This window comes from Chamaea fasciata, unplaced genomic scaffold, assembly GCF_029207755.1.
Source record: "Chamaea fasciata isolate MVZ Bird 193981 ecotype frontalis unplaced genomic scaffold, bChaFas1.0.hap1 SCAF_8, whole genome shotgun sequence".
Taxonomy (NCBI): Eukaryota; Metazoa; Chordata; class Aves; order Passeriformes; family Sylviidae; genus Chamaea; species Chamaea fasciata.
The window spans coordinates 18,995,875-19,011,844 of record NW_027094093.1 but is presented as its reverse complement, the minus strand read 5'-3'; the positions used below and the strand labels follow the sequence as shown (position 1 = coordinate 19,011,844).

Sequence of the window (15,970 nt, the reverse complement as noted above, 5' to 3'; positions counted from 1 at the left end):
AAATACACAAATGACCCTGCAACATGAGACCTCTTGCCCTTTCCAATTCCACCCGAGAGGCATGTACTCCAACGGGGAGAGCCCTACTTCAAGCCCTTCCTTCCTTCCTTTTAGAAACCACCACATCCTGGACCACAACTATGTCCCACAGAAGCAGCTAAAATAAGATGTTACTTGAAACAGTCTTGTTTAAAAACATCAGAAGAACTTGCTTTTCTTTCTCTAGGCAAAGTTGACATGGTTCATGAACCTAGAGTGAGCTTACTGTCTCTTTTATTAAACAATCATTTTCTCCCTGATTTTAAATGTCCACAATACAAATCAAGGTAAAGTAGTAAAGTTTAATTCTTCTACTAACCTTGTTTTTTTAAAGTATAATAAAAGAAGTAACATGCCTCCAGGCTTGGAAAAGAAGTCTGATGGCTATAATTCTTTATTTTTGTGCTTGTTAAACAAAACCATTAACATTTTACGTTATTCTTTCCAAGCCAAATGTTCGACACATTCCTATTTGCCTGACAAACCTATAAAAATCTATGCATTTTTGTATGCATGTATGTATATTTGCATAATTTGTATGGAAATTATTTCTTATAACTATACCAAAAAAATTTAGACTGAATCCTAGATTTAACGTTTATGACAACTTCAAAATCAGTGGTAAATCTGAACCTCTCTGTGTAAGTGTGTGCAAACACAAACATACATACACACAATCCCAACCTCTAATTATCAACAGATGCATTGCCTACATCTCCAAAGGTTCTCAAGACCCTTTCTAACTGGCACTCCACATCATCTTTGTTCCTACAGCATAAAGACAAAACATCTTGCTGAAGAAACACAATTCATCCATTCAAAATGCTAAACACCACGCCCAGGATGGGAAGAATCCATCTCTTCCAGTGTAACTCATAGGAATTACAGCCTAAAATCCCAGCGTCTTTGTCTACTGTAACAGTAATCATGGATCATTCACACAGCATTAGATGTCTACTTCAACATTGCTTCCCAGGTGAGGGTGAGCAGTTCCCTACAGCACCTTGCCCTTCGCCATGTACTCAGATGAGCCATGTGTGTGAGCTCCTGTGGGAAGCACTGTCCACATCAGGCATGCACTCTCTGCTTCCCAGGCCTCTGTGGGGGGAGAGGGAACTATTGCCAAAGCCTCACAGTTTCCCTGCAACTCAAAGCTAATGGTAGCTGAAGACTTCAAAGGCAGGAATGCAGGTTAATCACTGAATTACAATGAAATGTAATTCAATTAATTACAGTAACAGTAGGGAAAGAAATTGCTGGCTCTGAACGTGTGTAAATGTGGATAGTGCTGTAAATGATTAACAAACCAGCATACTTCAGGCAGGTAGGAAGATGGGATTTCAGTTTCATCCATCAAGGACAAGAGCCCTTTCACTGACAGGTGTGACCTGGCTGCTGTAACCGAGCTGCCTCACACAGCTACTCTGCAGTTTTCAAACACAGCTACAGCTTGAGAGCAGCTGGGAATATTTGGGCTCTGACAGAGCAGACCCTGCACCTCCCAGTGACATTTACACTGCCCAGCAGCCAGCAGGTAGGTTTAAAGGAGCAGAGGGCACGGGCTGCCTGCGGGAGGTCCCTGCCCTGCAGTAAGGAAGGAAACACAAGAGACAGGCAGCTGACCATAGGAAAAGGCACTGCCTGGGCAGAACTCTGGTAACTGCTGTGAGAATGAAGATGTTTCTTCTTACTGGGAATGCAACTTTACTCCACAAGCTTACAGAAACTGAGAATGATTGGAGCCTGAAAAGCAAAATTTTGGCCAAAGAGATTCAGTCTCTCAGGGTTAGCATTTCTGGAGGAGGGACGTGCCTGTGAGCAGCCCCTTTGCTGGACAGTACAGCACTGCTTCCAGACACCCCAGAGCTGAGGATACTGACCAGCCTACACAGGGTCTCCTGAAGCACCACTGTCTTAATGTCAAAGGTTTCACCTGTCCTTATGTGTGGGTCTTAGAGGACTGTAACACCATACCTAAGCTTTGATACAGCACTGCCATCCAGAGAGGAGAATTTGCCATGTCTGCTGGAACCTTTCCCAAGCTGCCGCCACTTCCTCACAAGAATTCTTTTGATTGCTGTTTGAGGACTGCGGCATGGACAATGTGCTTTTGCATGTCTTGCAAGAGGGAAGGGTTTTAAAAGTATGAAAAGTATCTGCTGTAAACTCTGTAAAATGGCTGAAAATAAGCCTGGCTTATCTTGTTCATCCACCAGCATTTCCATACCAGAAATGATCAAAACCAGCGTATTCCTGTTAATGAGGAGATAGTTCAACACTAAACACAGGTAGGTGAGGGTCAAGAGACAGTACTAAGTCCACCTCTCAGGACTACATGTGGGCATAATGCTATTTCTTCTGATATTATGACAAGTTAAAAAAGTATGTTTTAATTTTAGCCTATATTTATAGCACACAATTAATGAAATATTTAAGTGTTAAACAGTAACAAAAAGCCACAAAACCCTGAGTTACTCTAATGCAAATGCTGAAAATAATTCTGGTATATATAAAATCCAACCATTCCCACATTAACCCATCATTTTGTACTAATAGAGCAGGAAGAGAACAAAGGAAAAGTGAAAGCATCACTCAAACACAAAGCCTTTTGTGCCCCTGCAAGGAAACGGACTAAGCTTACTTGTGGCCTTTCCTTGGATGCATTTGTTGGTTGCACTCCATAATATTTCTTAGAGCAACAGAATACAATAACAACGGAAGTGTGAAGACCAACACTATTTCCAAGCAAGTCAACATAGAAAAGAGCTGTCAAAATGAGAACTAAAAGGCCTGAGGATGAAAAAAAAGAAAGACTAATATCTAACTGCCCCTGCTTTAGCCAACTGATACTTTCAGACTCTTAACCTTATAGGCTTGCTAGCAAAGATTCTGCTATTTAGGAAGAAGTGGAATTGCTAAAATTGAACTAAGTAGCAGTAGAGACAAAAAAAAAAAATCTTCAACTGGCAAGATATCAGATGATCCACAGGAAGCTACAAGAAACATCCCTCAGGCTGCTAAACTGTGACCAACACTTCTTCTCTAATTTTGTTTAAAATTCTCCCAGATTGAGTGAGATAAATATCTTGAAAAAGGAGATTAAAATATCAGCTCAGACAGTCAGCTAGAAGGTGTTATGCTTGGACAGAGTACAAATCTGCTCATCTTTGAAAAAACACCCAAATCTCTGAAAGCTTATCTGAAACTCAATTTTTCCCCCATTTTTGCATGTTCACTACAGTAAGACAATGAAGTTATTTTGAAAAAGGAGTACCTAGCAAATGAAAAAGGCTCTAATGTAGATTGAATTTAGTATTATCTATTTCAGTACAAAATAATGTAAAATAATAAAATACATTATCAGATGTTTGGTTTTACTTATGAATTTAAGCACAACACAAACACAAATGAATTATATTCTCTGCCATTACAGATGACTTGTATTTGCTTCCTGTATTACTGAGCTTTCTAGAAAAAGGTTAGTCTTCTGCTAGCTACACATTAGAGCTGCTTTCTCACATTTCTCAGAAAATAAACTTTGTACACTGACAGGTGAAGACTCAAGCATGTACCAGGCTGCCAAATTCAATCAAGCAGAACTTTAAGCAGTCTCCCTCCAGGGCTGTTTCTTTGAATTAAAAGTTTGCAGAGGTCAACAACCTTTCTGCCCCAGGTTTTGTTGTAAGCCAAGGAGATTTTATACCAGCCTGTCAGCCTACTCAACTGGAAGTCATTAGTGTTCTCTGCTACAAAAGAAACCCAACTCAAGCCTTAAACATATTATAGGGTTAATAACTGTCAGGGAATCCCACAAATGAAATTAGCCAATGTGCAAAACCAAAAGAAATCTATCACCAATATCAATTCAAACCACTTACAGATTGCTAAAACATCCACTGAATTACAGCCCTCATTTCAACAAAAACATGGTTTGTTTTTTAACTGTATTTGGATGAGAGATGTAATTAGCATTGGGAGTAACATAGCTGCATTTTATACCAAGTCATTTAAACAGACAATTCACTCACACGTGTTACCTGAAAGGTAAGGCTATGTTGTTCTTTTTTTCCGTATTTTCACAACAGTAAAAATTTCATAGGTAGCAAGTTGAAAAGTGTATTTCTTTTCCTTCTTAAAATCTTCAGCAAGAATTCGATTTTCTTAAACCATTCTAGACATCTCCATCCCTCCCCTGAAGGAAATCTTTTCATGCCTATAATCCATTCTCAAGGAGTTCCTGTATCTTCCCAAATGATGAATGGCAACCCAGTAGTACATATGGAAAGGGAGAATAGAATATCCTCTCCTTGGGACTTCGTGAATAAAACCACAGCTGAAACTGAAAGTTACAAACTGGGCCAAAACAAGTTGTTTAAGGACATCATTCCGAGAGAACTTAACTGAGAACTATGCTAAGCTTTCCAAACAGAAAAAGTCCTTTTTTTACTTCTTGTGACTGGGAGAAAAAAAGAGAGCTCCTGTTCAAATTGACAAAGCACACCCATTAACTGTCATTCCAACTATTCTGGACATGACTGAGAATCAATTTTTCCTAGGAACACAGGACAGATACTTACACAGCCTCCAGCAAGGACCTCTGCAGGAAATGGAATGGAACCATCTTTCTTAGTAAATTTGTCTCTGACAAAGTCATTTACCTAATAAAGATACAATACATTACACACTATTTTAAGTCGTTTTTCCTCCTTATTAATATACATCAAGTACATCTGTAGCCATATATATTAGAATGCTTGTAAGTGGTCATCTTTGACACATTTTAGAAAATAAATCCTGTGCATGTTAACAAACAAAAGGATGCCAGGGAGGAATAAAAAAAAAAAAAAAGATACGTACAGTTAGCTTAATAGCCTTTTCTGGAGCAACACCTATCAGCTGTGGTAACAAGCCTATAGAAACAAAGACATCATAAGGCAACATTATCTTCCTAATAGAGAAAATAGTATTTTATCAGTGCTGTACAGAAATGCCTTTCTGCACAGGGAATATCCTTTGAGGTGGGTGGCATTTAAGTATGGGATGCTGCTAGAGCACTGCATATTCATACCAGTATAATTTTAGATTACAATTTCTGTTGAAAATGATAATGAAATGTGTGACCAGATCTGCCTTCCTCAACCAAGACAAGCCTGATGCTGTCGCTGTACAGAAGGAAAAAAGTTTAAGGACCAAACATATGCCTCGGATATTTCTACTACATAAAAGTTTGTTTGACTTTTTTAGCCCCTTAGCATCACTTTCCCATAAAGCTTGCAATCACTTTTTAAAATGGGACAGTAATTGTGAGATATGCACATGACTATGATAAATTATCAACTCACTTCTACCTGACTCATTAACCTGAGTTTTCTGAAGACTCAAGTCAACTAAGGGTACAAAGGATTTTTTCTTGTTCAGTTCAACATAGTAGCATGAACTTCTTTAAACCCTACTACTAATAAGCATTTTTTATCTTGCTAAGAGGAGGTATTAGTGGACAGAAGGTGATTTTGGCAAGGCCCTTGCTCCTGGAGAATAGCTACTATCAAAATGAACTGTCATTCGAAAAATGCACATACACTTTTCTAGGAACTAATAGGTTTAAGACAAAAATCAGTAGATGGCAGTCTTAACTTCCTAACATAACACACTATAATAGCATCTGTTATTTTTAAATCCGTTTTCTCCACAGTCCTTTTGGCAGAGGTATAGATCATAAAACTTAAAGTTGCTTTTATTAGATATGGTCACTTCCTAATGTTATTCCACAGTTATGGAATATCATTTTGTTAAAAGTGTTCGCCAGTTAACTAACAAAAAACCCCCACAGCAACAAACCTGTGTCGATGCCACCTTGCACTATTTGCTAAGTACAGAGAAATCATAGTTAAAACGTTAAATGTTCAAAATTCCCAGAAGTACTCGTTCTGCAGAATTTTTATACTACTTCCTTGAAAGGAAGCTCAGAACAAAGGTGCCTTAATAGAAAGTGAGGCAGTTAACATAAGCAGTGTAGTGTTTTCTTCCAACATAGTACTATCTGTGCAATCTACAGACTCACTATGCTGAGGAAAGGTAGCTATTAAACAGAAAGAAAGGTTGACAGCAATAAAAAAAAAAAGGGTGCCTTCCCAGCCTGAATTTCTGATCTTCTGAAAAGGCAATCCAGTTCTGCAATGCCTATACTCAAAAAAGCCAAAACCACCGGGCCAAACACTGCAAGACAATCCCCCCACTCTGTTTTCTTATGGAGCTGAACTCACTGGGCACACACATCTGGCGTGCCAGAGAGCCTGGGACACTGAATGGGCTAGTGAAGGACCTGAGAAGAAACTTTATTAGTTCTGAAGTTGGATGCCAAGAAGCAAAGGTGTCTTCATTTTCTTGACCAAAATTAGTAGATTTTTCTTTAGAATTATAACATTTCCAGTTTGTGTTCAGTTCTATTTTTTAAACTGCAGGAAACACATACATTGTACCATTATATTATGGTATAGATGTACTGTTATATTACAATACACTTAGGATAATCCAGCTCAGGAATATAAGAACCCAGTAACAGACCCACAGTCAACTCCATAAGTGTTTCTGCTGTTTAGTGTAACACACTTCCAACAGAACATCCAAATCTCTGAGTCCAAATCTTAGCAACATGCTGACCATTAACTGTAACAGTTTCAGAACAACTACACGAACTTCTTATCCTAAACAATCTTAAAGACAGTTATTAAACAGGCTATTAAAAAGTGCAGCAAACTGACATTCTTTCAACCAAGAACATTTTTTCCAAGTGTTAAACACTGCTTTTAACTCATCAGTGGAATCACCCTTGATTTCAATGTGCTTGAGTAAGGTCAGAAAACAAAAAATAAAATAACAAGTTATATTAGATGCTGCTGTGCAAAAATAGGGGGGGAGGGCAAGAGAAAGAAAACCGTACTGTAGAACAGCACTGAAGAATCAGCCTCATAGATGTAACTCAAGTATTTGCTTTTATGAAAGATTGAGCATCAAAAAAAGAAAACTATATACCAGTACGACATAATTTACACAGACTACAGCTCTTTCATTAACTTTGCACCAACATATTCCTTCCCTCACTTACTTTCATAGCAAAATCCTGAAAGACCACAAAACACTCTTTAGCCAGAACACAGACTTTCACATGCAAAAACTTCTTAGATACTGTCCATAAAGGACACTGTCCAGTGTCTCCACTGCCTGAACACATCCCAAAGCAGAACAAAATGCTGTAGCCACCACATGAGTTCACTGCAGCTGAAGAAACAGGTGTACCAATTAATAAATACCTTGCTGATCCTTATGAAAATTGTCAGCTTCATAAAGTTATGGGAAATTACAATTAAAAACAGAGAATTCAACTAAGTATCTATTCAGAGGGCTGGCAAGCACGTGCCCTGTATGTAAGTCACCTTACCTATGCGATTAAAACTTAGCCCAACTCATAAGAAACTGAACTCTTAACCTGTATATTGGAGTTTTATCTTTTTCAAAATTACAATTTTCTGAGTTTCGCTGGTGATATTTTAAAGTAAAACAGACCAACATAATTCAACAGCAGAATGCAACTTCTGTTCACCAGATAAAATTATAAAACAAATCCCACTACCTACAAAAGTGTGAGACATAAGATCTTGCATCCAGTTCACAGATACGTTTCCAAGTTACTGTCTTTTGTCCCTTAACAAAAAATATTTGCTGTAAAACCTATCTTTATGCCTCAGATGCTAATCTGCTCCTGATGTCTGACCCCAGCTGAAAGCTGCAATCCTCAATTTCTGAGATTACAATTATATTCTCAACAATTACACCCCAAAAATTAGGTTTTTAAATTACTTAAGCAGCAAGGAGTAAATCACTAACAACGACAACAAAAAAAGCCCAGTTTTTCCCAGCAACTGTTTATGATGAAGGGTGCGCAATGGAAGATATATACTGAGCTCAGAAATGAAGGCAAAATTAGACATGATACCAAGTATTCTGATTCTCCCATAGGAAACCAGCTGTTGAGGTAATAAAATAAAAAATGGGGGACAGAAGATTACTGACTTGATGTATATATGTTTTTTTAAATTCACTTACCTCTGTAGAGACCAAAAAAGCCTTCAAAACGCAAAACCTTTTTAAAGCAGTCAAAGCTGTTTTTATACATCAACTCTCCTACGACTGAACCTGTGGTGCGCTGATTCTGCATCCGAGTTTTCACCAGGTCTATGGGATATACTGCAGTAGCACCAACAGCTGCAAGAAAGCACCTGGAGTATTATTTCTGCAACGTCAATGTTGGTGGAGTATATCATTATTGTGATCATTTTCTACAGCATTTATATAAACACAAAGAATATATAAGTTGGTAAGACCTCTGGTAACTTGGGGGTAAGAAAGAACAACAATGAAGGTCTAGGAAAAAAGTCTCCAGGAGAATGGATGACACTGTTACATAAAACAAGGTGTGGAGAATGAAGAATACCTAGCTGAATTACCACTAAGGAAATTCGTTACTGGCATCGTTTCAAAGGACTGCGGAGGGATTCTAGATCCCAAGTGATAAGGAAAGAAAGGGAACAGCACAACCAAAATGGTTCCAACATTCGATTTTACACATACATAACCAAAACATCTACCTTAGATGAGATCAAGTAGTCTGGTAAAACAGTGTTAAATTAACCCAAGCTCGGAAGCAGAAAGCAGAAATATTACTCACCTCCAGCAATTGAGCCTAAAGTGAACCTGTAAGCTGACTCAGCTATCTGGAGCCAAATAGGTCTGCCTAATTCTCCAAAAGATTGCTGTGTGAGGGAAAAAGAAATGAAAAAGAGCTTGTAAATCTGCACAGGAAAACAAAGGCATCTGTGAATTGCTTTTACAATGTACAGAAAGATAAAAATTAGTAGCTTTTTGTTCAGGAGGAGGAAGAAAAAATGTCTATTGTGCCTACGGGATGAAGCACATTTTCCAAATACTCCTTTTAAAAAATACTCCTTACATATTCCTGGTTGTGCCAAACCAGTACACTGGTATAACAGAAACAATGATGCTCAAGAAAAAGAAGACAGAAACTCTAAAAACTTTGCTATTTTCTATTCTGTTGCCTTTGAATTTGTAAGGCATGGAAGCCCCCTTTGACTCAAATAAAATTCATATTTCAAAAGGAATTTACAGAATATCTCACAGGCAGGCTCTATCAGCACAGGACATATTTTAAGATTACATATCCATTAATGCATAGCACAAACATGAGATTTCATGTCTTCAAAACAAGTAAAAAGTCAATTATTCCTGAAAGTATTATCCACAACACTTTTTCATGCAGTTGCTAATTTACAGAGCAATGCTGACCTCAGTCCTTTCAATTACACACACTATTATAAATGTGTTAAGAATTCTAAGTAATACAGTCTGCACAGAAAATATCTGTGCAGAGACTCATAATTATGTTATTAAATGGCTATTAGAAACAAGGTAACTGATTAACAAGATGTGTTCACAAACTTGCACTATAAAGTATATAAGACAGGCTAACTTTTCATCCAAACATAAATAAGGCAATTAGAGAAGAACTGATATTATGCAGTATAGCTTGTTTGGGCTATCTAGGGGGCAAAGATATTAACTGTTAAATTCCATAGTAAAGCAGATACTAAAGTCCACTTCCCAAACACAAACCTGTTTTTTCTCAAAGTACTCTGTATTGTTAGCAGATGTGCTCCTGTCACACAGCTGGAATGTCCACAGACCCCAGACTGATGCACATTAGGAATTTTCACAGAGATTACCACACACAGCTTCTCAGCTCCCCCTCCAAGGCTACCCAGCCAGGGTACACTCAGCTCTCTGAAGCACCACAGAAAGACAGTGCCTGCCTCAGCACAAGCTACTCTGTTTGGGCTGGTGTTACACTGGATGTGCAAAAGCCTGCCTGCATTGCATAAGGTGTTACATGCTATAGATACACTCAATACAGGACAAAAGCCTATGAGGTCAAGATGAGATCATTACCTGTAAACAACCATGCATTATATTTTATACCATTTTTCCACAGAATAAAAAGGTACAGCTAAAACCACTTCCCTCCACAAGACATTCTCCTCCCCCACAATATAGCTTAACAGAGAAGAATAGAGAAATTCCAGGTAGTACCAAATTACACACTGCACATGCAGACCAGCATAAAAAAGCATAAATCAAATGTACTGCCTTTACAAGCAATAGAAGCAATAAATCAAAAAAATGTCCTCATTATTGTAAAACCACCATGATTTCTCATTTAAAAAAAAAAACAACAAAAAAACCGCATACACAAAACCTCCCAAAGGATAATAAACCCAACAAAACCCACAAAAATAAATTATAAAATTCAGATATATTTCTTTTGATTCACGTAAATAAAAGACACATGCACCCCAAAAAGCCTTAGCAGCAGAACTAGTTCTTCATTCCACTGAAATTTTCTCCTACTTTAGCACACCTGCTGCCTTTCAGCTGGTTAAAGATTATTCTTTTTTTTTCAAAAGCTTCACACGGTTCTCATCAAAATCCAATCATTGCATTTAGACATTAATCTTAGTGAATGCATCACTGAACGTTAAAAATCAAATTCTTTCTGAAGGAAATGTCACTTTCATATTATTAAATAAGTGTTCACAAAGTTTTCAGTTTGCTTGTGTGTTCAGATGGATATGTAAATGAATGTAATTAATGCTATAGCTTTCAAATCATGAATATTTATAAAGAGAAAATTACTCTAGCTGTCATCCCCATAGGATATTCAGCTGCTAAGCTTTAAAAAAATCTTACACAATGAAAAAAATTGACAATAAAGTAAACATGGTTGAAAGCAGGCTAATTTTCATTTCTACCAGATCTATATAGAGTGATTTTCTGTAAAAATTTAGATTTTTCTTTACAAAGGGATTTTCAAATCATATAAAACTGATTACAGAATTGGTTTTATTTCCCAGGGACAGCTGGACCAGACTGAGATGATATTTGCTCTTCATGAACGGAAATCTTTCATTTTGTCAACACACTTAACTTACTGTTCACATAGGATAAGGTCTAATAAAGGACTGTTCCTTATAAACTAAATAAAATGGAATTATTTTGATTTCTGGTGTCTGGTTTTAACACAGAATGTAGAATAAGATGAAAATATAATGTACTACTTCAAGAATATGAAAAGAGTATATTCTGTTCTAGTGATGAGGGAAACTTTCATCAGTGAGTTTGTTTAGAAGAGTGCCAGGCTACAAAGGTAGTTCTGAAAATTGAAGCAAGTTACTATTTTGTCCACTCAGAGAGATGAGTACGAAAACACTGATTAAAACCAAAGCTGGCAGTGGAATGTCATTACAAAACTTCTTCAAAAAATATTTATTAGCCTGGACAAACACTGTATGCACATTTCTGAGGCATTCCATTCCATCATTCTTGTCATCAGGAATCCACAGGAAGACTGTTACCACTAAGCAGGTTTTGGACATGTATTGGCTCAGATTTGTCTAATTGCCTAAGGACAACCAGGGACGTTGGAAGGGTAGCATCAGGAACAGAGCAGACACTGCTCCAGACTAAAATGTTTGAAAGAGAACCAAATTACCAAATTCTGCTCTAATAACAGTAACTAAAACAACGTAAGTTAAACACCTGCACAATCTTTGGTCCTAAATCTTTAGCTCTTACTGTTGTAAAAAGAGCCACTGAAGTAATAAACAATTTATACTCAACGTCCAACTGCACAGCCTGTAACTCCTATGCTGTACTATACATGTGTAATGTCTATTTGAGAAATTATGATAAAAGCAGAGCTAGCAAACATAAATGTAAGCCTCTGGTGAAATAAAGAGCTGACATTCTACTACAATATTTTTCATCTTCTAATTCTACCCTTTTCATCAATCCCAATATATTTGAAGTTCCCTTCTACTGTCTAGATCGGATAGCCAGCAAGTACAGTAAAACTCAAGCATCATTCTAGGTAAATGGGTAAGCCAATAATTTCATCCCATTTTTCAAAAAAGAACACATTTATAAGCTTTACATTTAATATTCATATTTTTACCACCTGTATTGAGTAGTGTGGCAAAGCTGGAGGTGGGGATACAAGGGTGGCTTTGTGAGAAGCTGCCAGAAGCCTCCCTGATGTCTGACAGAGCCAACACCAACAGTTGACCAAGACCAAATCCATCAGTGTCAGTGGTAGCATTTCTGGGATAATGTATTTAAGAAGAGGGAACAAACCCTGTGCAAGGGCAGCTGGTAAAAGGAGTGAGAACACAGGAGAGAAACAATTCTCCTGGTACAAAGGTCAGTCAAGGAGCAGGAGGAGGTGCTCTGGGCACTGGAGAAGAGATTTCCGCTACAGAGCCTGTAGGACCCCACACAGGAACAGGTGGATGCACCCCAAGGAGGCTGTAACTGCATGGAGGACCCATGTGAATCTATTCCTGAAAGACTGCACCGTGTGGAAGGGGCACACACTGGGGGAGTTTGTGAAGAACTGGGTTCCACAGGAAGGACTCATGCTGGGGAAGTTCAGGGAGGGCTGTGTCCTGTGAAAAGCCTTCCCAGGCGTGAACAAATGTACTCACTGTAAGGAATCCAAGTATCCATATACGTTTATATCTAAACACGCCATTCTGACATCTCCTACCTCGTCTAGACACACACAGTATCAAACAGCCTGCCCCATTTCTATCCTTACAGCAATACACACAGCATGTTCCACTTGTCAGGAATCTGTTTAAAGTGCATTGTTCTTATTTTTCATTTGCAAGTACATGTTAACATTCACTCAATTTCAACTTTTTTTTTCCTACCCACCTGCCTTTGGAGCTCTGCCAGGTTGTAAGGTAATGCACCTTCAGCCAGTGGTGCTATTCTCTCAATATCTGCCAAAGTCAAGCGCCTTTACACAAGGCAGAAAAAAGCAAATTATGGTCACATAAAGCATCGAACACATTCAGTACAGTATTCCTGGCCACACCCCACAAAGTACATCAGAGTTTAAAAAAAGACACTTGTCATATCTGAATGCAGACCTAAGAAGTCTGCTACACTGCATTAAAGAATGCTTGGAGATGAAGGGAACATGGATTATTCAGAAGCAAGTTCTTCATTACTAGCAATAAGGAATACAATACACAAATTAAACCATTTCTAGCTATTTCTATGTAAGATTTTGCATACATTAAAGATCCATGCAGAACATCAATCAGTGCATTGTATCCTTTTGGGAGTTTTGTATTTTGCTACTTCATATGGATACCTATAATACAACAATTAATAATTGTGCTTGACATACACAATTCACTTACAAAACCCATGCACACAATAAAATCAGTTTCCATTGAATTAGTTACTGTAACAAAATATAATGGAACACAAAACCTTTTAGAATTAGGACAAAAATAAGAGGTCACACAGGAAACACAAAAATTATGATTGCAAAATGATAAAATTCATGATTGTTACCCAGTAACACTGTATAAGTCTGTAAGTTGGTAGAGAATATCTATTTCCAGTGGTGTAATTTGTCCAAAGTGGATTGCAGAGTGTGTAAATTCCTCTGGATTTAAAGGGGAAAAAGAAATACAACATTTGTGTTATTTGTTAAATATCCTCTTTGAATCCTTTCAAATAACTTTAATATCATAAAAATGAAGTCTATCACCAAGAAGCAAAACCCATAATGCAAAGGGAAAAGGCATTTATAGAACATCTATCCTGAAACAGGCCTTCCCAACACAGACCAAGTCTGACTCCACAACTCTAATTTATGGTAAGTATTCACCAAAGACAACAGAAATCCTCAAATTAGCAAGCTTAATAAAACAACACCCACAATTTGTGATTCTTGCTTCTGAAGTTCTGCAAAACAGAACAAAACAGAAGAACGGTCCATTATTCACAGCTTTTAGGGCAACTGACTCATCTACTCCCATCATGTCCAGACTTCTTCCTCTCATAGCTCTGAATGACTCCAAGCTTAGGTATCCATCTGGCCAAATTACACAACATATTTATAACATAACTGGCAAGTTGCAGCTAACAAGTCTGAGCAGTGAAAACACAGCAGCCTTTTTTCTCAATACAAATCCAAGCAAGAGGTATTCATGCATCTGTACCAAAAAACACTGCTAGGCAATTCGTTAGGACAATTTGGAGGATGAGAACAAGCATTTTATGCTTTCCTTTAGGGGAAAATATGCAGAGCATATGAATATAAGATAAACAAAGAAGAAGAAAAAGATTAAAAAGAACTTGGCATGCTTTTTACCACACAATGGTTTAGTTGGTCCTATCCATACAGGTAGTAAAACTGGTGATAAAATCTGTCATAAATGGCTACAAAAGCAATCTGCTTACATCTTCTTACATGACAAGACTGAAATATGGCAACCTTTCACATGGATAGGGATTTGTTAGGTACTAACTGGCATAATCTTTCATATAAAACCATATCATATAAAACCACTCGAATTTTCAAACTTAACCCATTCCACCACATTCCCCAGGAACTTCCCATCTCTAAGCAACAATGCATCTCTTGCAAGGAGCTGTAAAATCCACAGTATTATACTGACTTGCAGTTACCCATTCAAACAATAAGGCCAACACAACTCCTGCCAGAATCTTCTCCTTAATGAGCTAACTGAAAATACTTACTAACCTGTGAGGATGAAAATCCTCACCCACAGCTAAAAAAACACTTTCCCAGTGGCCATAAACTCACTTCTGACTCACCTTAACTCATATGCATCCAATTACAAAATGAACAGAACAAAAAAATTAATAAATTGTAGGAAATATATCTTACCTTTTGTGACTTCAACATCTCTTCTTGAACCTGCTATATTACTGTATATCTTCCTAACAAGATCCATGTTATTCAAAAGGGCATTAAATGCATTGAAAAAGGAGAAGCTGACCTGATGTGATACAGTTCCACCAGCTACCTTTAAAAATTAAATGAAAACAGTTAAGTGCCTTAAAGACTTTTACAACATCTTATTACAATTACAGAAACATTCATTTAAGCAAATTATGAACGAATTAAAGACACCTTTCTATTCCTGTAATTTCAAGATATTTTTAATAGAAACATGAGGGGAGAATTATTAGACAGGATGCTATTTTTGTGGTAAAGATTGAACACTAGGAAACAATTAGGAAATAATCATATAAGTAGGTTATTATTCAAGTTATCTGATAGACATATTAGAAGTGTCACTGAGTAGTCTTCTGAAAGAGAAATGCATGCAAATGCCTTTAGATATAGGCACTAACTTATTTCTTGCATCGCATACATCAGTGACCATTTACTTCAAAGTCTAAAGTTAGTGGATACTCTAAATTTTATAGAAGAGAGTATGCCTTATGAGTAAGGCAAGGCAAGATTTATAGGTAAGATAGTAAGATAAAAGTTATTACTTTATCTTTTATATAAATTTCATTCTTATGTAATTTTCGTATTACATGCTTTCAGAATATAACTTGTATGTTATTACTTTACCTACAGATCTTGCCCAACTATCAGGGCTGTAACCATTCTACCTCTAGAATCTACATACTGATTTTCCACATTCTGATCTGAAAAAGAAAAGAATGCAAGAGTATATAAAAGGACAAAACGCTAAGTAGTCTCCAGCTCCTGAGATGTCATATATTCAAATATAAAAACCAGATGCTTTTGTCCTAAATAACTTACTTTGGATTTGATGATTTTACGGGTCTTTTCCTACATGGTTCTACAATTGTATGATTCTTTCTGTACCAAGTAGTTTGCCCTGCTCTACTGGAAAGTATAGTAGACTAACTCAAAGTGCTTCCAATGGCACTTTAAACACGCAAACCAGACTGCCAACCTTTTCACTACTGCAGCCAAGGAATGCTGCCATGTTTCACCCTG

The 15,970-nt window shown here is 37.3% G+C and overlaps 1 protein-coding gene across 2 annotated transcripts in view; it reads right to left on the bottom strand.

The window, feature by feature from the left end:
• The window catches only part of SLC25A12 (solute carrier family 25 member 12), a 46,552-nt gene that overhangs the window by 9,221 nt on the left and 21,361 nt on the right, over positions 1-15,970 (bottom strand). For both annotated transcript variants that reach the window (XM_066189944.1, XM_066189943.1), the window contains exons 7-13: positions 14,879-15,017; positions 13,534-13,627; positions 12,883-12,967; positions 8,765-8,849; positions 8,143-8,301; positions 4,897-4,949; positions 4,617-4,697 (exon numbers count right to left, since the gene is read on the bottom strand). In XM_066189944.1, coding sequence (XP_066046041.1) covers positions 4,617-4,697; positions 4,897-4,949; positions 8,143-8,301; positions 8,765-8,849; positions 12,883-12,967; positions 13,534-13,627; positions 14,879-15,017 — 696 coding nt within the window. The remainder of the gene's footprint in view (positions 1-4,616; positions 4,698-4,896; positions 4,950-8,142; positions 8,302-8,764; positions 8,850-12,882; positions 12,968-13,533; positions 13,628-14,878; positions 15,018-15,970) is intronic.